We start from the raw sequence: 19,247 nt of genomic DNA, 5'->3' as shown, positions 1-19,247 counted from the left end.
CGGTAAAACAAGGACAGAAAACAGGATACCAGCCAGCAAAGTTCTTCCACAGGCATCTCACACAGCGCCACGCAGTTTCACTTCAGACTCTTTTTATGGTTCGTCTCAGAGGGAACGCTCTGGCGTAACCAATCCTAAGTGTGCCCGTGTGTGTGTGTGATATGTTGTGGAAACAACCACACCCTTCATGTGCCATAGAAATAATGGTGTCGTAAAACAGTTCAGCATCAGGAAGTTTAAGCCAAATGGAAGAAGCTGCTAAAACTCCTTTTATTACTTACTACATTCACACCAAGCACCCTCCCTCGGCCCCAGCTGAGTGGAAGCAGGGCAGCTGCAGACGGTGAGTGGAGGGAAGCAGGCGAGCAGGGCTGCTGGCTATGAAATGTGCATGGAGATGCAGATGTAAAGGCGGCAGCAGGAAGCGATGGTGGTAGCAGTGGGTCTGAGGAGGAGTGGCGGGGGTGCCAGTGTGGTAGAGCTGGGTGGCTTACAGTGGAAGGACCTAATAGTGCATGTCATTCTGTGCTCACAATACAGGTGTGTGTGTGTGTGTGTGTGTGTGTGTGTGTGTGTGTGTGTGTGTGTGTGTGTCGGGGGTCTATCAGGTCTTTCAAATGCTCCATGTCTGGAGGATTGTGGTTCGGATCTTTTCAAGTATATCTCATCTGTTCCCTGACAGTCCAGGTCCTGTTTTCTCTCCTTTCTACTGATTGACCAGTTCAACACTTTGTGTGCACTTTCTCAATAAATGAATAATTAGCATAAAAACATCACTTTTAAAGATTGTCCACAGTGAGCCTTTAATCAGCAGGGTGATTTTTTGACACATAACTGGAGTTAAACTTACCAGATGTACATAAAGCCCTGCTGGAACTTTAAACCGCTGAAATGGTGGAAGTAATCCTAGAATATTTGGTAAGCTGCATATATGATACAAATCTAAACCAAATTACAGTAAATTGACATTTGTGTACCAGAAAAATATACTTCTCTGCTCCTTCGCTTGCAGTCTCAGAATATTGAAGCTCATATTAGAGCTGACTCAGAGCAGTCGCTGCAAAAAAGGTTTTTCCAAGTCTATAACAGCTGATAGATTCAGCATCAACGTTATAACATGTGAAAAGGCTATTAATCCCTGAGCCACTGCATTGTGTGCCAGTGTTCTTGCAAAGGCTCATTTATGCTCACTTTACATGTGTAAACAGGTACATCTGTTTCTAACATTGGCGAACCTCACTGTCCACATACTCCCATGCAACCCTTCCACTAGAGGGCAGTGTAGAGTTTACCCCCAAGTCCCAAGTTTGCAAACATGACGATGGTGGAGATCACCACCATCATAACTTCACTTCACTTCAATGTGATTTCACAGAAAGAAACATAAAAAGAGGTAGGTGGTCTGTGCGGGCATTAAATGCATCCTCGTTTCTTCTTCTTAGTTTCTTTCACTGGTCAGATGCCCGCTATACTACAACACTGTTTCCAGTGGTACGCATCCTCAAGCTCTCTGAAAGTGGACCAAATATGAAGGTTAAGGTGAAGACAAATCGTATACGTTTACTTGCATACGCATATTAACATAGAGCAGAGGAGGTCCTTGAGGGCCGATGTCCTGCCGGTTTTCGATGTATCCCTATTCCAAAACACCTGGCTCCTCTTAAATGGATCCAACAGCCAAAGAAGTATTGCACAATCACTGATTACTTAGAGTTGGATGTGTTTGAACAGGGATAAATGGAAAACCTGGAGGATTGTGGCCCTTGAGGACTGGAGTTGGGCATCCTAGTTGACATAGAGCATAAATGTACCTTTAAATAACAAGACGCCAGACATCAAACACTATCACACAGCAGGACATAAGCTGCTTTTTGAAGATTTGAAAGAGTAGTGATTGTACAAATTTATGTAAACATCATATTGTTGTGCTAATGGATCAGCCATTGCACATTCTGCGGTAAGATGAGGTTGCACATTTGCTTTGCTTAAATCTAAATATTTTCGTGACTAGTTTAGTAGTGTCATCTCCATGGAATACTGTTATACAAGACTCTTTCCTTATTCTGCCTGCTAACTTTTGTTAATTCACTCCGACCAGACAAAGATGCTATAGCACCAAACAATGTTCTGACAGATAGTACGTCAGTATTGTTGTATTCCCGTTGGCCGATTCTCTCTCATTCACAGACAACTGATTCAGCTCCATGACTGCCTCAGAGCTACATCAACTTTGTCAACCCATATCACATCAGTACCTTGCAAACGGGCTCTCCTTGACATTTTCAGTGCAGCAGTGCGTTGACAGTGACAATGAGAAGCCAGGTGGTGCATCTAGAGTCTCTATTTAATTTTCTGCCCCATTTCTTGATGTAGAGTCGAAATAATTCAACTCCCTCTGCATATATGAAGGCAGAAGAAAAACTTGAAAAAATCCGAACCCATCCATCTGGATGTGTTTGCCTACAACTTAATGAGATTCCCATCGACGACACGGCAGTGAAGAGTGTGCTTAAGATGCGCGATGTTACCACTGTCTCTAATTAAAGCTTTTTTTTTTTTTTTGCACACACTGCTGACTATAGCTCTTACTAAGTTTATTTTGGCCTTAAATGGCCTATTAATTAATGAATGCTCTGGGACAATTAATTCAAGCACACTGTTGGGTTTAACTCATGGAAAGCCGCAGTGAGTACGGATTCTGCAGCTCTTTACTGAAAGTTGGAGACAGTATCATCCTGTACCCTGCAGAGCTGATCAATGAAATGATATTACATTCTAATTGATCCCCTGGACAAGAAAGTGGACTTCATTTAAGATTAATGCTAATCACAGCAGTGGTTGTTAGTGAGTTTTAAGTGTTCCCTGTCAAATCTAATTCAGAAAGAAGTCTTGTCCTTTTTTGCAAAAGAATATTTAAAAAAATAATGAAATAACAAAAAACTTTTACAAAAATAAAAACCAAAAAAACCGAAGCTATATGTTGAAAGATGCCACTTTACAATTCAAAACCGGCAACAGGAAGTGTGTTAAACTCACCTGGAAGTCTGTCACCAGATCTCTTCCAAAGGTGCCAATAGGAGAGTCACGGGACATGGAGGTGACTGTGGACAAGAAGCTGTTTGACTCCGTCAGAGTCGGCATTGGTGACAAATCATCCGTTCTTTCTCTAAGCCCCTCGCCTACGTGGTCCAGCTTCTCTATGAAGATGTGTAACTCAGTGCGAAAAGCCTTCATGCGAGTGTTGATGGTGTCCAGGACTTGGGTGTCTGGTTTGGATCCAGACGTTGCACCGCCTTCTAGGCTTTCTCCAGTCGTCACAATCAGCCTCCCCTCAAAGATCAGACTGTCAGTGTCCGTGATCAGACGGTCCACTGACTTCCCAAGCCTGTCAGCTTCACGCTTCACATTAGCGAAAGACTCCCGCTCTTCTCTCCTGCGATTAGCTAGTTCAGTGGCGCTGAGGTCGCTGCCGTCTGAAGGTTTGATGCTGCCTAACCCTGAGGTGGTTGCTGTTTTCTCAAATAAATCTTCCGAATCACTCTCCCCTCCAATAGGGCCTTCCCTCTTGGGATGGAGGAGGAGAAGTCGCCCTGCCTCCTCCTCTTCGGTGGCTTCCCGCCGGCCAGCATCGCTCTCTGCATCGCTGTCTCGGGGGCTACCGGTGCGCAGGCCAAGGTGTGCAGCTAGGTCACAGCGTTGGACGTTGGACATAAGGACACGGTTCTCGTACTGAAGCTTCATCACTTTTCCACTCAGTTCGTTGATCTGCATCCTGGCTGATTTAAGCTCCTCCACCATCATGCCGCTGCCATTCCCACTTCCCCCATTGCCAGGTTTGAACAATCCCCCTTCACTTCCTTCCTCTCCAACCAGCCCGGAGCTGCTGCTGGGGCCAAACTTGAAGCGATTGAGCTCAGTTGTTAGCTGCCTGTTATGGTCTTCAATTTCTGAGATGGAGCGTCGCAGAAGCTCAGCCTCTTCCTCAACAAACTGGAGATGGCGACGTAGCTCACTGGCCGACTCTAGCGTATCACCGCCATATGGCGATGAGGGCATACTGGAGAAAGGTTCCCGCCCAAAGCAGTCCCTTTCATACTGACTGCGGATATCTTCGTTTTCTGCCCGTAGGCTGCGGTTCTCCACCTCCAGCTCAACTATCTTTCTTCCCAGAATGTTAGCCTCCTCCTCAACCAGCTTGAGCCGCAACCGTAGTTCAGCCTCTCGTGTCGTATGGGGGCCGCCGCCAGAGCACTCCGCTAGAGGAAGAGGACTGTCAATGTCCCCATAAACGGATTTGTACTTTTGTAGCTCCTGTTCGAGTTCATCCTTTTCCCGACCAAGTTTCGCCATCTTCTTCCTCATCAGGCCTGACTCCTCTTTGGCAAACTGGAGCTGGCATCTGAGGTCTGCGCTGTCCTCCTACGCAGGGGATAAAATATGAGCAAATTATCATAGATTTTACTTTGTCGCTCCCCTGTATGACCGTAAGCAGACCTCCTTAACCATTTTATTCATAGTGAGAAAAAAAAGCCAAAAAACACAGATTCAATATATCAGCTATCTTTTTAAGAAGCAAAATATTTCCCAGTGATTATTTGCTACGTGTTCTTCAAACAGCAGGAAAGCAGTTTGAAGGAATGGTGTTTATGGGATTGGCTACAAGCTAAATATGATATTCTGTTTATTATGATTGGTTCACTTAAGCTTTTATCTGGGGTTAAAGCTTGGAAGTCTGAGTTATGCTTGAAGATGCTATTGTTCAATTTAACCCATAAGAACAGAGTGTGACATATATGATACATACAGTTTGAGACATTTGGCATCACTTCATGGTAAAAACTTTGCTCACATTCCTGTGGAACAGAATCTGATTTTTTTATTCTGCACCTTAATGGACACCAGAGAGCAGAAGATTACACAATACGGATGTTGACATATTACATGGTAATAGATTGTTTTTGCTTTTTTTTTTGCTTTTATTTTTGTTAAAGGCACAAATAAAGATGTCATATTAAAAATATTGCCCTTTTTTTAAAATTTTTTTTATTTTTTACCATTTTTACATCATCTTTAAAGGATGAAATCACTCACTTTACACTGTATTGGAAAATTCTTTAAAATACAAAACATCATAACGTTCTCTCTTTACAAGGAACATTAAAATCCCAAGTGGTCAGACGGCCTGGGATACAGGTGAAAGCAGCATGAAATGTATTTCTATATGATGTTGCACTTCATCACTGGCAGGTTTTTTTTTTTATATACAGCATCATCTTACTGACGGCCAGATGATATTTGTTTGTCCAAACTATTTACATTTTAATCGTAAGATGTAAAGCCATTAACCTGCCAAGAAGCCTGTAGAAGCTCTAAAAACAAATTACTAGTCTCATAGCCAGTGGTTCTTGTTTTCAGTAAAGTATAAGTGTTTATGCAGCAGTGAAAAACTCAAATATGCTTCTCGCCTTAAATCATTTTATTTATTTTTAATTAAAGTAATTGATTTAATTTATTTTCATTTACTTTTATTTACTGTTGTTTATGACTTCATTTTTATGTATTCATTTTTATTTATTATTATTTATTATTCTTTTATTTAATACCAGTTTAAATTAGTTTTGTTTTTGTGTTTTTCCGTGACTTTTTTTCCGTATTTATTTTGTTTTTATCTAAATAAATTCAGGCATTAAGGGATTAGAGGCAATCGATGCCGAAGTAAACAAGTAAACAAATGTAGATGGTTTTCTTTTACACAGTTGGGTTTCCTTTAACACAGCAGATGACCACTTGAGTTGAAATAATTAGGTCAAAATATCTTTAAATCTAGACCTCTTTAAGAAAAACAAATGTCTCATGAGAGAGTTAGTTTTAATGCTTCTTAATGACATTTCAAAATGCTCCATTCATTCTTCCAAAAGACAAGAAAGGCTTAATATTGTTGTGTTTTAATACTTCAATCAGTCTCTTTCATTTTATCTGCTGACATTAAAATAAAATGAAATGACTAGGTATGCACCAATACTGATATCAGTATTGGTATTTGCTAAATATCATGTGTGTGTGTACTTGTACTTGTTATTAATAAAAGTGTTCCGATGCCACAACCAATACCTGATACCACACTAGTCAAGCCAGCGCAGATGTGTTTGATGACATGCTTCTGACGTGTTTTAGAAGAAATAAATGCCTTGAATGTTAAAATGTGACATTTGTTGAAACACAAGAAGCTACATCTTTGTTTCAAAATCCCACATGTATAGTTGTATTTGGTAAAATGTGCTGAATAAAATTAAAACTTGTTAAAATTGTTAGATCTGTGATGTTATTATATTTGTATTGGTGAGGTAACTTCAGAAAAGATGGGTAATTTATTACAACCTAATGAAATCTTACACAGTTGTAACAGCAATAATAAACAGAGTCACAATGATGTTCATATAAACAGATTTGGTTTCAGCAGATGGTTGGTATTTAAATTTCAGATATCGGTATCGGATCGGAACTCGCAGAGTGGATCTGTGCATCCCTTAAAATGACTAATCCTACACATTTATGCCTGCAGTAGTTCATCACAACAAATCCAAATAAAATTCATCTTTTTTCCTTTACCTGGCTTGTGGATTTCTTGTCTCTAAAAGCTTCTCTGCTTCCCCGTCGCCTCAGTGTGGTCTGTGGAGCAGAAAACAAGAAAGATGTAAAAACAATGGTGCAGAACAACTTATTTTTAAAAAGTTATTACTTGAGAATAAAAGGACAAACGTCCGGGCGACTAATGAAAACGATACAAGAGCATTAGTGTTGATCTCTGCAATCATGAATTCTGTTGACATCTTCATGTCATAAAGCCAGCAGCTACACATACGATTGTTGTAAAGGAGCATTAATCTAAGTGGATGTCTTACATAACATCATCAGGTCAAGGCTAAGTCCAATACAAAGTGTTTACTCTAATTCCTATTGGAGATCATGTGATATAATTACTGTCAGGTTGCAGTGGCTGGTTTCCCAGGCCAACATTGTTACCAGTCAGTCTTACTGCAGTTCGAAGGGATAAAAAAATCTCTGAGACAATTCAGATGCCTCATATGATGCATTTTGCTGTATGATGCACCAGGGTGCTTTAGACCCCATTCTGACACCTTATCCCAGCTCAGATTCAGAAACACATGTCACTTCCACAACACCCTGAGTGGGAAGCATATGCCCATTGGGTGGGGAAATCTGCCATGCAGCTGATATTGCAGCGGACATAACACACAAAGCCTGGATAAAACCAGGCCTCCTGCGTGCCAGCTTAGTCCTGCCGACTAATAAAATCATTCATTTTTATCAGCTCTGTCTTACATCAGTTACAGCTTCATCTGACTGGCAGGACACAGAGGAGCACAGAGAGAAAGGAAGGCAGCGACGAGAAGAGGAAGGAAGAAATCCCCCTCTATAAACGGAAACTGCAGAGCTGCTTCCAGAGACAGATCGCTGCCCTGACAGCGTTATTTAAAGGTCTTCATGGTCGGCGGGGTTTCTTTCTGAAAGGCGTATCTCCTTATTAATATTTCCGAGTTATCTCAGAGACGTTCTCTGTGCTCTTGCTAAGAAGATCAGATCCCTCTAATGACTTGTGATAACTTATGTATTTAGGCCAACAATGTTAACAGGTAGGTTTTCAGAGATTGCCTTTTTTCCTGACTATTCAAGCATCTTCACAGTTAGGTTAATAAACAACTTGAACAATTTGTTTGCATATTGTGAACAACAGCATCAAAATCTCTCAGTCCTGCAGCTTGTGCATGCTCAGAAACACAGACTCAGTAAAGATCACATGCTATTGTAAAATTCACAAATACAATAAGGATAAGGATTGAAATAAATCATGATGAAATGGATTAGAAGGAAATGATTGTAAATTGACTTCTCAATTCTCTGTTTAAAGTGTCTTGAGATGACATCTGTTGTGAACCGCTGTATGAATAAGCTTTAGTCAATTTAACTAAATTAAACTGAACGTGTGTGTTGATGCTCATTAAACAGCATGTTGCTTGAAGGACTTTACAAACTGTCATTTCCTCTTGGGAGTTTCTTACCAAAAATCTGATGATTCAGCACCTCCTACAGAGTTGTTTGGAGATCTGAAATGAAGTGAATCATCTTCATTTTGCTGTTAGTAAGTTTGCAATTTAAATTTAATTAATTTGCTGAATGGTGCGTTTGCAAAGTCAGTGTGTTCTTTGAACGAGAATTGCTCCATCTATGTTTTGTAACCTTAAATGTGCTTTAAAAAAAGTAAAGCACTAAATGAAACGGGAAAAAAAAACCCTGAAGAGCCTAATATGATCTGTTTAATATGACGGAGTATATCTAAAGAGTTCAGCGCCTTCCATGTATAAACCACATCGGATAATGTCCTGACATCTGTCTTTGGTAAATTTCACCCAGATTACATTTTAGTTGATGTGAGTTTGGGTGAGTAATGATGAAAAGGTGGTCTTAAATGAAAACCTGAAGGCTACCACAAGTCAACCTGAGGAACAAGTTCACCTATGAACTGAAGTCTTTCTTCATTCTCTTTTCTTGAAGTCTGATTTAGGTAATTTAATACTTGCTAATAAACTGTTTTGTTTTTTTTTTGTTTTTTTTTTTTTTGCTAAATGGTCAACTGAACGATGGATGAATGACTCAGGTTTAATTAAATAGATTGATTGATCCCTGACAGACCTAGAGTTTATCCTGAGCATTTCTGCTATGTCTCAGCACACGCTGCCTCTCTTATTTTATTCTGCACACAGAAAAGTTCGCTGCACACTCTGTTGCCATCCTAAACAGACCAGTAGGGCAGAATGAATCATTTATGGCCAGACAGATGGAAAGTATGAGGAGGAACCTGTTTCACCCTGAGCAGGAGTGAGCTCTAACTCAGCCACTGGCTCCGTATCTGGAGGGTGGCGCCCACTTAGAAACCGCACCAAAACATGGCTGTTGGTAGCAAAACAGACTCCTGCCACCCTTTTTGTGAATCTAAAAATGTCATTTTTGTTCTGTATGCTATGTGCACCCAGAATTCACTCATTTCTTTGTTGCTTTGCGTTTTTTATGCCTTAAATCAGTTACAGGATGTGTCTGACAGGCTGCTCGAACTCATTACAGCATCGATTTGTCTGGTTTCCACTTAAAAGGAACACAAACACATTTGTTTTCCCTTATTTTGACTTGTCACGTTCAGTTCTTCAGAAGCTGCAAATGATTACAGGAGGGGAAAATATGTTATTTCCTCTGTGTGAAACTTCACCTAAACCCTTCTCAGCTTTAGATCTCTGGACATTTTCTATTGGACTGATGTTGTGCATTTTTCAGTTGCATCAGCTTTGCATCTGCAGCCGTTCTGGTCCTGCATCAGCATCTCCACACCAGTCATGGTTTAATTCCCAGTAGTGGTGACGGAGCTAATCTCTCCAGGGAGACAGCGGATTAGACGGCATTTCGTGCAAAGCTCCTCAGAGCCCCAGACTGCCATAATCAGGGATCCTTGTTTATTGTATGTATAAGTTAATACGCGAGTCAACAGTGGGATCAGAGACGAAGCAGACTGAGAAAAAACTAATCGAACTGTTTGATTTCCAACCCAGAAAGAGTCAAGCCAGCTGATCTTTAAATACTGGTTGTAATTCATTCAGCTATTCCACACCTGTTTGGTGATTCATGCTGACATATACACATTTTGCACAATTTAACACTAACTAAAGATTTTAAGCGATAAAAGTGAATAAATTATTTTTAATTAATTTCTCTATTTAAATGGAACCCCATGTATTCATCCACACAACGCTTTTCTTCCACCCAGGCAATGCATTTGTCAAGCAACCGCCATGACACCTGTAGACTGGGTTAATCACGCCAAACTTCAACAGTTTGCTTCGACTTCCCTCCTCTGATTAATGGAAACCACTACAGCGATCTTATCATTTAATAATTTATATGAAGGATGCAGAGAGTTGCTCAGAGAAGCTTTTAGCTGCGCTGTTGGGATTACATGACAGACCACTACAGCACCAGTAAGATTAGCCTGTCAAAAAGCAAGGTCACAAAAACAGGGCAACAGAGGATGGGCAGGGTTAAAAGTTGCATCTCTGCGACAGATGGTGTGTTCGCACCTTGTCTCTGCATGGTGAGGTGCAAACAGTGTCGTTTCCTCCTCCTTTTTTATCCTTGAAAGTGTCCTCTTAAGTCGGCTTTGCTCTCCTGCCATTATAGTTAGCAGGCAGCTTGATTTCAGGTTGATTTTATTTATTCATTTACTTATTTTCTGTGTTTGAATCTGTTGTGTTGAGATCCAAATGAACTTTTAACCCTTTAAATTTTGAAAAATTTTCTTTGTATTATTCATTTTTGGTCACTAATAAGAAAAATTAATGTTTTTCAGGTAAAAAATCCTGATTGTTTTCCAGGATTAAGTCAGACTTGGTGCATCAGAATCACAACAGTAATGCGAGTGAAGATTTTGTCTCGATTTGAATAATTTTGGGGTGTGTTTTTCTTGTGGAAAGGTTTGTATCCCCTTATTAGATCAGAAAAAACTGCTATTAACATGAAATATAAAGAGATTTCTCTTATTGTTTGTTAGTTTTTGATTAATTCATTTGGAAAAATGATTATCATGCTTTAATCTGCTGGTTTGATAGATTGATATTTATGTTCATTACATTAAACATTTGTCATTTCCAAGTGTTTAAAGTTCTGATTTTCTCTTTTCCTACATTAAGGGGTGAAAAATCGATTCATCTTGTGACACTAAACAGAAGAGCAAAGTCACACTCTGCTGTGTTCGCGTTTATTTGTTTACTGTCATTACATGGTAACAGCGTTTCCACAATTTCTTTTAATGAACACTTTAATATGCAACAAAAACAATCATCATTTGCAGCCCTACGTGCACAGCAGTGTTTGCTGCTGAGCATCCCTCCTGCTGCACACACTGAAACTCGACTCAGCCAGTGAGATTATTTTTACTTCCTGAGCAGCTCTGTCACATGTGCATTTTTACTGAGATACGTTTACACTTCCTTTTAACACGTACCACATTCATCCTGCAAAACAACAAGTAGGCACATATGCGCACTCCTCCACAGTTAGTATGGGTTGGCAGTAGTGGGTAGCACAGCCATGCAGACTGGGAGACAGCTCCGGCTGCAGGACTGGTGCAGCTGGTTCTCCTGCCAGCCTGCAGGATTAGTGGACTGTAGTTACACTGATGTTACTCTGCAGGGACTAAACGAAGCGGACGCTGTGGACTCTGACTGTTCCTCTGTAGCCTTTTCCTGTAGCTCCCTCCTGGACTCCTTCATCCAGTGTTACTTCTTCCACTCTTCTCTTTTCCTGCTTTGATTTCCTTCTTCCACATCTTCTTCCTCTCCTTCTGGCCTAATGCACATCACCAATGAAGGACGCCTTAAATTAATGGAGTGATTAATATTATATGTCTGCACCCACTAGTGAGTTAAGCCACTGTCAAGTCCAATCGCAGTTTTATATCATCAAAGAGATTTCCCTTTAGGCCCCGAGAATATTTTCAGAGTTCTCTCTCAAGGTGAAGATTACAGTTGAGGGTTGACTTCAGTGAAACCTGGGATTTGAGTCGACCTAAGGCCACGTTGAGGTTCAGGTTGAATCTTGTTTTTGGGTTTCATTTCAACGTGATAGACTGGGGACAAGATTTAGGACGGGACGAGGAAAGTAGACATTTATGGAGAAAAATTGAGGTTAGTTTGGAGTTTGGGGATTAAATAAGACAGAAAAAAATTCTGGTTTCCAAGCTGATGGTTTTTAGTGCGATGTTTCTGACTCCAGTCTGGCAAGAGACCAGTGCCGTTCAGTAGCTTGCTCCATTTCCCTTTTCTACAGCTTAATATCGTCTCTGCACTGAGCCAGGAAGCACATCTATACATCCAGGCCAAAGATAGCTGCTGGAATTTCACTACGTCTTCCTCGGCGTGTAATATATTATTACAGACCTAATACAGTTGAAGTTGCAGGCAACAAAATAAAAGTCTGTTTTCTTTACTTCTGAGTTTTATCACCCAGCAGTGAGAAAAGCTCCACCTGTTTATCTCCACAAATAGGGCTACTAAATACTCTCACAACAAATAAACATGTACAACTGCTTGTAGCTGTACTGCTCTCATCTCATTTTTATAAAAAATTGGTTTCCAGAATGTGACAAGGAGGCATGTGAACTGGAACTTCTACGAAATTATACAAAGCCAGTTCAGCAGCCTACATGGAGACGTGAAATACACTGAAATGTTTTGTTGTATTTACTTTTAACACAAAAAAAAAAATAGATTTCTTAAATATCAAGTAAAAAAGGTTAATCTATCTTTTTTTAAAAAAAAAAGTAATATTCGTAATCTAGTCCATTTCATATTCTTACATCTCCTTTTTAAAGATCACTTAATCAGTCTATTAACTGGTTGCATCAGTTAGTTTGCAGCCTGTGTTGTCGTATAAGAAAATACAAAATGATCGGGAGTTTACCTTCAGGCTCAACACCGGTTTTGTTGCTAATCTGTAGAAGTGAATTTGGTTTTTGGCAGTTTAGTCTTTTAAAAAAAAGAGCTAATAACACAACACACACGTCATTTATTGGGTTAATAATCAAGTGTGTGTGTTAGAGAATGAATACGTGGGAGAGCAGAAGTAAAGACCCGAGACTGTTGCATTAGGGAAGAGCATAATGTGTATGACAGCGAGTTTATGTTTAACAAGCACTTAGAATTCATTTACTCTCCACAGTCATTAGTTTAGAGCCACAGACCAGCACTGCTGTTGTGTTTTTATATGTGGGACCAGTACAGGTTCATGTCAGAGGAAAAAGAAAAAAACATGGCTAGAAAATTCAAGCATCATACTGGAAAAGCTGGGCTGTTCACAAAGGGGGAAAAAAGCAGAATGGTGTGTACTTTGACACGCCTGTTTACGCAAGACATGAAGCATTTTTGGAACAAGCGTCGGATAGCATCACACAGTGACATCATCCAAAAAATCCCACACAGTGGAGAGAAAAAAAAAAACAACATTTTGAGGGGGCAGTGGATGAGAAAGAAAGAGTGCAGAGAGTCTAGAAGCATCTGTGCTCAACAGCTTGTCCTATTTATGATTTTGCTGAAAGAGTGGAGCATGATGCAGAGAGCGGCGGCTGGCTGCGGTAATGGGATTTAACAGGAGGAGTGATGTGACCAGGGAAAGTGGGCGGGAGGAAGGGGCTGGCAAGGGGAGTGGGGGAGTCGAGCACAAAAGGAGCTGTGGCGGCCACTGGATGCAGATAAACCCCTTCTCAGCTCTGACAGAGGAAGCTAAGACTGCAACACAACAGAATAAATATGGCTCACCCGGCGGGAGAGCTCAGAGAGATAAGTCGCTCTGAAATGTTTAGAGGCAGATTATATTAGCGAGATCTGGTTGAATGAGCGCTCAATCTTGACTGTAATCCATTTCGATAAATTAATTAATACAGAACACACTCTTGACTGAGAACATTTAAGTGTCAAACGCCCTCCTTTTGTCACTTAATTTAATTGTTTTTTCCCAATCCAAGGACACATTCAGATGCAAAAGGTCTTTCCGTTGGAGCTACATCAGGGTTTACAGCCATCAGGGTTTTTTATACAGACAATCAATCAATCTTTGGCTTGCAGCACCTGCAGTAGTCTAAATATACTGCATGTAGATGTGCTCCATCAGCCAAATATGAGCCATGCGAAGCACCAAAATCTTGCAGTTGGAAATTGTGCACGATCCTCCTGGAGTGGCTGCAGTCAGGCAACAGATGCAAAAAGCAACAGCAGTGATATTTCCTTCTCTTTCTAAGCCAATCAAATTGATATTAGAAGGATGCAGTAGTGTGTGGTGCACTGATGCATTTGTGTGCACAGACAAGCATGTCTCGCAGCGATCGGACTCCTGCAATCTGTGAATTTGTGCCTGTGTATGCTTTTGTCTGGGTGTCCTGGTGCATGAGGTTATGAGGTTGTGCATGTGTCAGTTTGTATATTCCTGCTGCTGTGTGCATAATTTAGGCAGGGAGACAGGCTGGTTGCAGCACTCTCTGAGGGCACTCCAATGTCAGGGCATCCCAAGTGAATGTGAGCATCTTGTAAGCAGAGACTTGCATTTCTTTTACCGCCACCGCATCTTGAAATTAATGACTCTCCAGGGATTTGTCTCCACCTCTAAAGTTCATTTGTAATTTCCACAGTTAGACTACAGGAGCAAAGCTCCAGAGAGGATGTCTTGCACATGATTAAGAATGCGCACATCACGACAAGGACAACTGATGCAAAAAAAAAAAGAAAAGAAAGAAAGAAAAAAAAGACATATTTTGTCATACTGGGTGTGAATTATCTGTCTGAGAAGTCACCTCAAAGCTGCAGAAATAAACACTCCATAAAAACTTGGTTAAACAACAGGATGCTATGAAACATGTAGCTTTTAATAACTGATTTTTTTATCCAATGATTTAAGGCTCTACGCTTTTAATTTTCTAAATTACTCTCCGTTTGATTTAAACAGCATTGCCTTTGTCCACCACTGGTTTCAGCCTTTTTGGTGTATTTCTTCTTTATCACCTTCATGAACCCCAAAACTGAGCAAACAAATTTATTATTAACTTTGCCGGCCGGTTTGACTTTCACCAGACCACATCACTGGGATTTCTACCTGCCAGATGATTCATACAATCACTTGCTGAGTCCTTTTTTCTTCCATTTCCCTGATGATTCTGAATAACAAACCATCTGCTGTTGCAGATCAAGAAAACACTTTAACTTCACACTCACGCAGGCATCCGGATCCAATTTCACCATAATTGTTCACATGCTTGCCCGGCTACTATTCCTATTACCAGAGGATTCCACAAACTCAGACCGTGCAGAACATCTGGAGAGGATGTAAACAACCAACATGGAGACAATAAAGGAAGTTGAAAGAATTGAGGATGTTGGATATTTGGTCACATTTACACTGATTGCTTTACACTGCTTCCATACATCAGGTCTAGAAGCGCTCACCATAAAAACACATATTTAAAGCAGAATATTCTTCTAAACTTCTTGTAAAATTCTAATAAGTGTTCATTCCTAGCATATTTCAAAAGCTTCTTTTATTTCTTTTTAAAGCTTATCTAATGTACTTTTTTTTAATGCTTCTTCTGCACCTGGTGTATTGATTTTAATATTTTACCTTCAACAGAAAATGTGCTACACAAGTAAACTTGCCTTTCCTTGCTTTAAACTTGAGTTTATCAGGGGAAGAGATAATACGGTGACATCCAGCACTAAGTCAATTAAAACATTTGAAATAATTATAAAGAAGTTTCGCCCTGTGATGGACCGGCGAACTGTCCAGGGTGTACCCTGCCTTTCCCCCCAAAGACTGTTGGGATAAGCTCCAGCTTCTCCGCGAGCCTTCATTGGACTAAGTAGCACGGAAAATGGATGAATGAATGAATGAATAAGTTTCTAAATTCTCTCTCAGAGCCAGTGTGAGTGTGAAGTGTTTCTCTGAGATGAACTGGTAACTTGTCCAGGTTGTACCTCGACTCTTGCCTGAGGGAGTGGATAATTATTCTAAATGTAATTGAAATCAATATTTCCTGATGACAGAGTAAAAGGAATGTTTTTACAGTAACTTTGCTGAATGGTGCGTTTTACTATACTCCATAATAAAAATAAAAAAAACCCTAAAAGTTATACAGATATACAGACTAAATAAAGCATGACCAAACCACCTGGTTTTAGTTTGCAGCAAAAAAATAGAAATATTATCTAAAAAATAATTTGATAAAGATATTAGATGAGAAGTACTGAATGTCCACCTTTTATTTTGATCTATGAATGCAGCCTGACTTTCATGACTAAAATATGATGATCATCTGATACCTGATGCATGATTAGCATATAAATCTAATCAACTGATTATTGGATTAATGACTTTCTGTCAGCAATTTGTCAAATAAATCAAATTATGAATGAATAACACAAGAACTACCTTGCTGACGCTCAACACAGCAGAAAACCTTCCAACAGAAGAGAAGAAACATGTCTGCAGAAATATCTGCAATGCATTGTCACGCTGTTGTTTGCAACAACAGCTGTAAACTAACAGGTGTGATGTGCACGGTGTCAACAGTGCAGCTATTCCTGGTTTCCCCAGTGGAGGCTTGTAGGTCCTCTACAAAAAAAACCAGGATTCTCTCTGGATTTTCCACTGGTAGCTATAGTGACCCATGCACAGGTTACATACATCATCCTGTAAGGCAGAAGGTACACAACATGCCTCTATCTGTGTGTGTGTGTGTGTGTGTGTGTGTGCGTGCGTCTTTCTGCAGGAAGTTAACGGTGTAAGGTCTCTCCCACAATGTTCCTCTCCAATAAGCCGACCCAGACCGTCTAAGTGCCGCCGTGCTCGATCCTCACAATACAGCTTTCACAGGGCATGCCACTCACGTTTTCACTCACACTTCACAAATCTTCCTGCACAACTACCCGGCCTGGCATGCTGCTTGTGGAAAACACGAAGCTCCGCCGCCAAACCAAAGACTTAAAGGCAAAATTAGAGATTTCTTTTCCCACTAACAGAGCTGCCTTTGCATTCTAAGTTCATTCACAGTGAGACAACAGTGCAAAATGAAAGAGCTCAGTCAGGGCGAGGAAAAGAGGCAGTAAAAGTTTCCTTCATGGAAATCAGGTTCAATACAACATCAATAATGTTATGTGTGTGTTACATGCATGATACATTAACCTGCTTTCTAACTGGTTGTGAAGCGCTGACTATGCAGATCCCACGGCAATGAAAGACGAAGGGGAGGGGAGGTTACCCTTCAGTGAGCGCTTCCATTAGTAGCTTTAGCTTCTCTGAGATGTATAATTACAAATCAGCTCCACCTGAAGTTCCCATCCTGACACACACAGGCTTTTTATTTAAAGCATGTTTTCTTAGTTAAAGCTCCAAAGTAGAGTGTGTTAAGAAGCAGAAAAGCTTCTTTCGTGCATCTCATCATCCCTGACCAGGAAGGAAAAGTTCTGCTCTCGTATCATTTTTCTGGAGAAACTTAATTTTAAGGAGCAGAAAAGGAGGAATTAAATAAAGCAGAGTGAGACGCAGCAAAGATTTAGTGTTATCTTTGCCAAGAAAAAAATATATTAGAATAATTACAGAAAGATACGGGGCCCTTCTTTTTACAGCTCTTATCGTTTTGAAAAAAGTGACTTCTATGAGTGTCCACACTGAAGGAATTACAGGGCTATGATAGTTCATGTAGACCTTTTGTAGCTCCTACATCAGGATAGGTACTATTTTGATCAAGCAGGCTTCTATCTCTCTAGATTATGACTCAGACCTTTGATTTCTAAACCCTATTCATGTGCTTTCCTCTTGTTGACCTATTGCCACATGTTAGTAGGACCTCTAGAAGTCAGGTTGGAGAAATTTTGATGCAGAATTTTATGTGGTACAAAAAAAAACAAAAAAAAACAAAAAACAAAACCCTCCCTCTAGATGGATGCTCTGTGAAATTAAATAGACTAAAAAAGGAATAATCAGGCTTATTAAAAACAAATACTTTTGAAGATCCGGTGATAAACAGTGTGATCGTCCATGCTGGCTCCCAGTCAGAAACTGAAACAGCTCAGATACCCTGCAAACAGCAGCAAGGACAACAAATCTTCTCACAGTGACTAATGACCCATCACCCGACCGGGCTGTCCATCACTGGTTGCAGTGGTAACGAATGGTTTAAGACAGCCAAATTGAAAAATCTGACCTAAATAAAAGAAGAACTTGAACACAGACACTTGTGATAATTCCATGAACCCTTGCAGCTCTTGATGTTCTGAAACACAGCTTACTATTCACCGTGTTTCTCTGGGCCTTTGACTCGAACAGCAAGTCATAATTGTACAATTTAAATACCATCCATCTTGCAAAATTACAGCTATGGTCCTCCGATAATAAGTTTGCAGCATGCTGCCACATTATATTTGATCTTTAGGCCATGAAATGGCTTGAAATTCCACTAAAGTCTGACTTTAGACAGCCGGCTGACAGAAAGGATGCAGCCGTCATGAACCATGAGCCGCTGTTGGGCTGATTTGGCTCGGTTCGTGATGTGGAGGGTTGACAAGTGCAGAACTGGCAGTGTCCGCCTGTGGCTCAGTGTCACTGTGAGAGCTGGTGGTGGAGTCTAACAGAGTGGCTGGACACTGGCTGCTAAAGGCCAGAGGAGGCTACAGGGAGCTGGTATTCGTGTTGTGAAGGGGGTCGCATCACAGATAGGGTTTGGTTTGGAATCCATGTCCAGCTTGGAGACTAATGACATGCTCAACCAGCTCTGATTGTCTCTGTGTGCTGAAGAAAAGGGTTTCTGTATGTGACTAATAGTGTAAATTCATTTGGAAAGTAACAAATATTTCACCAGTTTTTTAAGAGTAATAAATGATTGTATTTAACTGTTTTAAACATGGAACAGAAGCTAATTTGCAACAACAACAAAAAAATAATAGAAAAGCATCTGAAACAGTGTTTATTTGCTTTTCTTATGATACTTAAAGTTTGTGTTACATGGAATTAAAACAATGTTTAAAGGTGGAGTATGTAAGATTTTCAATATTTTAAAAAAAAAAAATTAACTAATAAAATAACTACAATCATAATTAGATAGTTTTTTGAACATGTAGGTTCCAGTCTGTCCATATTTGATGAGTTATTAAATTACAAGTTTAATTAATGACAAATGACAAAAAGCACTTTTTTTTACTGGTAGGCAAACATTTAAGAAGGGTCTTTGTCATTAATTAAACTTGTAATTTAATAACACATCAAATATGGACAGACTGGAACCTACATGTTTTAAAAAAACTATCTAATTATGATTGTAGTCATTTTTTTAGTTTTTTTTTTTTTTTTAAATATTGAAAATCTTACATACTCCACCTTTAAAGCAGTTTTCTGGCAAACATTTGAAAAGCCCCTAAATAAATCAGCATGTGACAAATAAGAGACACTTTCATTTTGATCAATTTGAGGACGTTGGTGCAGCTTCATGTTTTACTCTTCTGTGGTAGAATCAGAAACAGCCCTGCAGTAACGGATAGAAAAATGTGTTTTCTTATTTGATGCTTGTCACAATAAACATGAAAAACCAAGTTACACATTTCCACTCAGAAAGCAGAAGTAATCACGTAGTCACACAAGGAGTAAAG

The 19,247-nt window shown here is 40.0% G+C and overlaps 1 protein-coding gene across 1 annotated transcript in view; it reads right to left on the bottom strand.

Moving 5' to 3' along the window:
• Positions 1 to 19,247, bottom strand: part of mtcl1 (microtubule crosslinking factor 1) — a gene marked incomplete at its 5' end in the record, with an annotated part of 79,736 nt that overhangs the window by 35,550 nt on the left and 24,939 nt on the right. The window contains 2 exons of the mRNA XM_079243428.1: positions 3,037 to 4,419; positions 6,610 to 6,669. Coding sequence (XP_079099554.1) covers positions 3,037 to 4,419; positions 6,610 to 6,669 — 1,443 coding nt within the window. The remainder of the gene's footprint in view (positions 1 to 3,036; positions 4,420 to 6,609; positions 6,670 to 19,247) is intronic.

Source organism: Telmatherina bonti, assembly GCF_933228915.1.
Source record: "Telmatherina bonti genome assembly, chromosome: 7".
Lineage (NCBI taxonomy): Eukaryota > Metazoa > Chordata > Actinopteri > Atheriniformes > Telmatherinidae > Telmatherina > Telmatherina bonti.
This window is presented reverse-complemented; position numbering and strand designations above follow the sequence as displayed.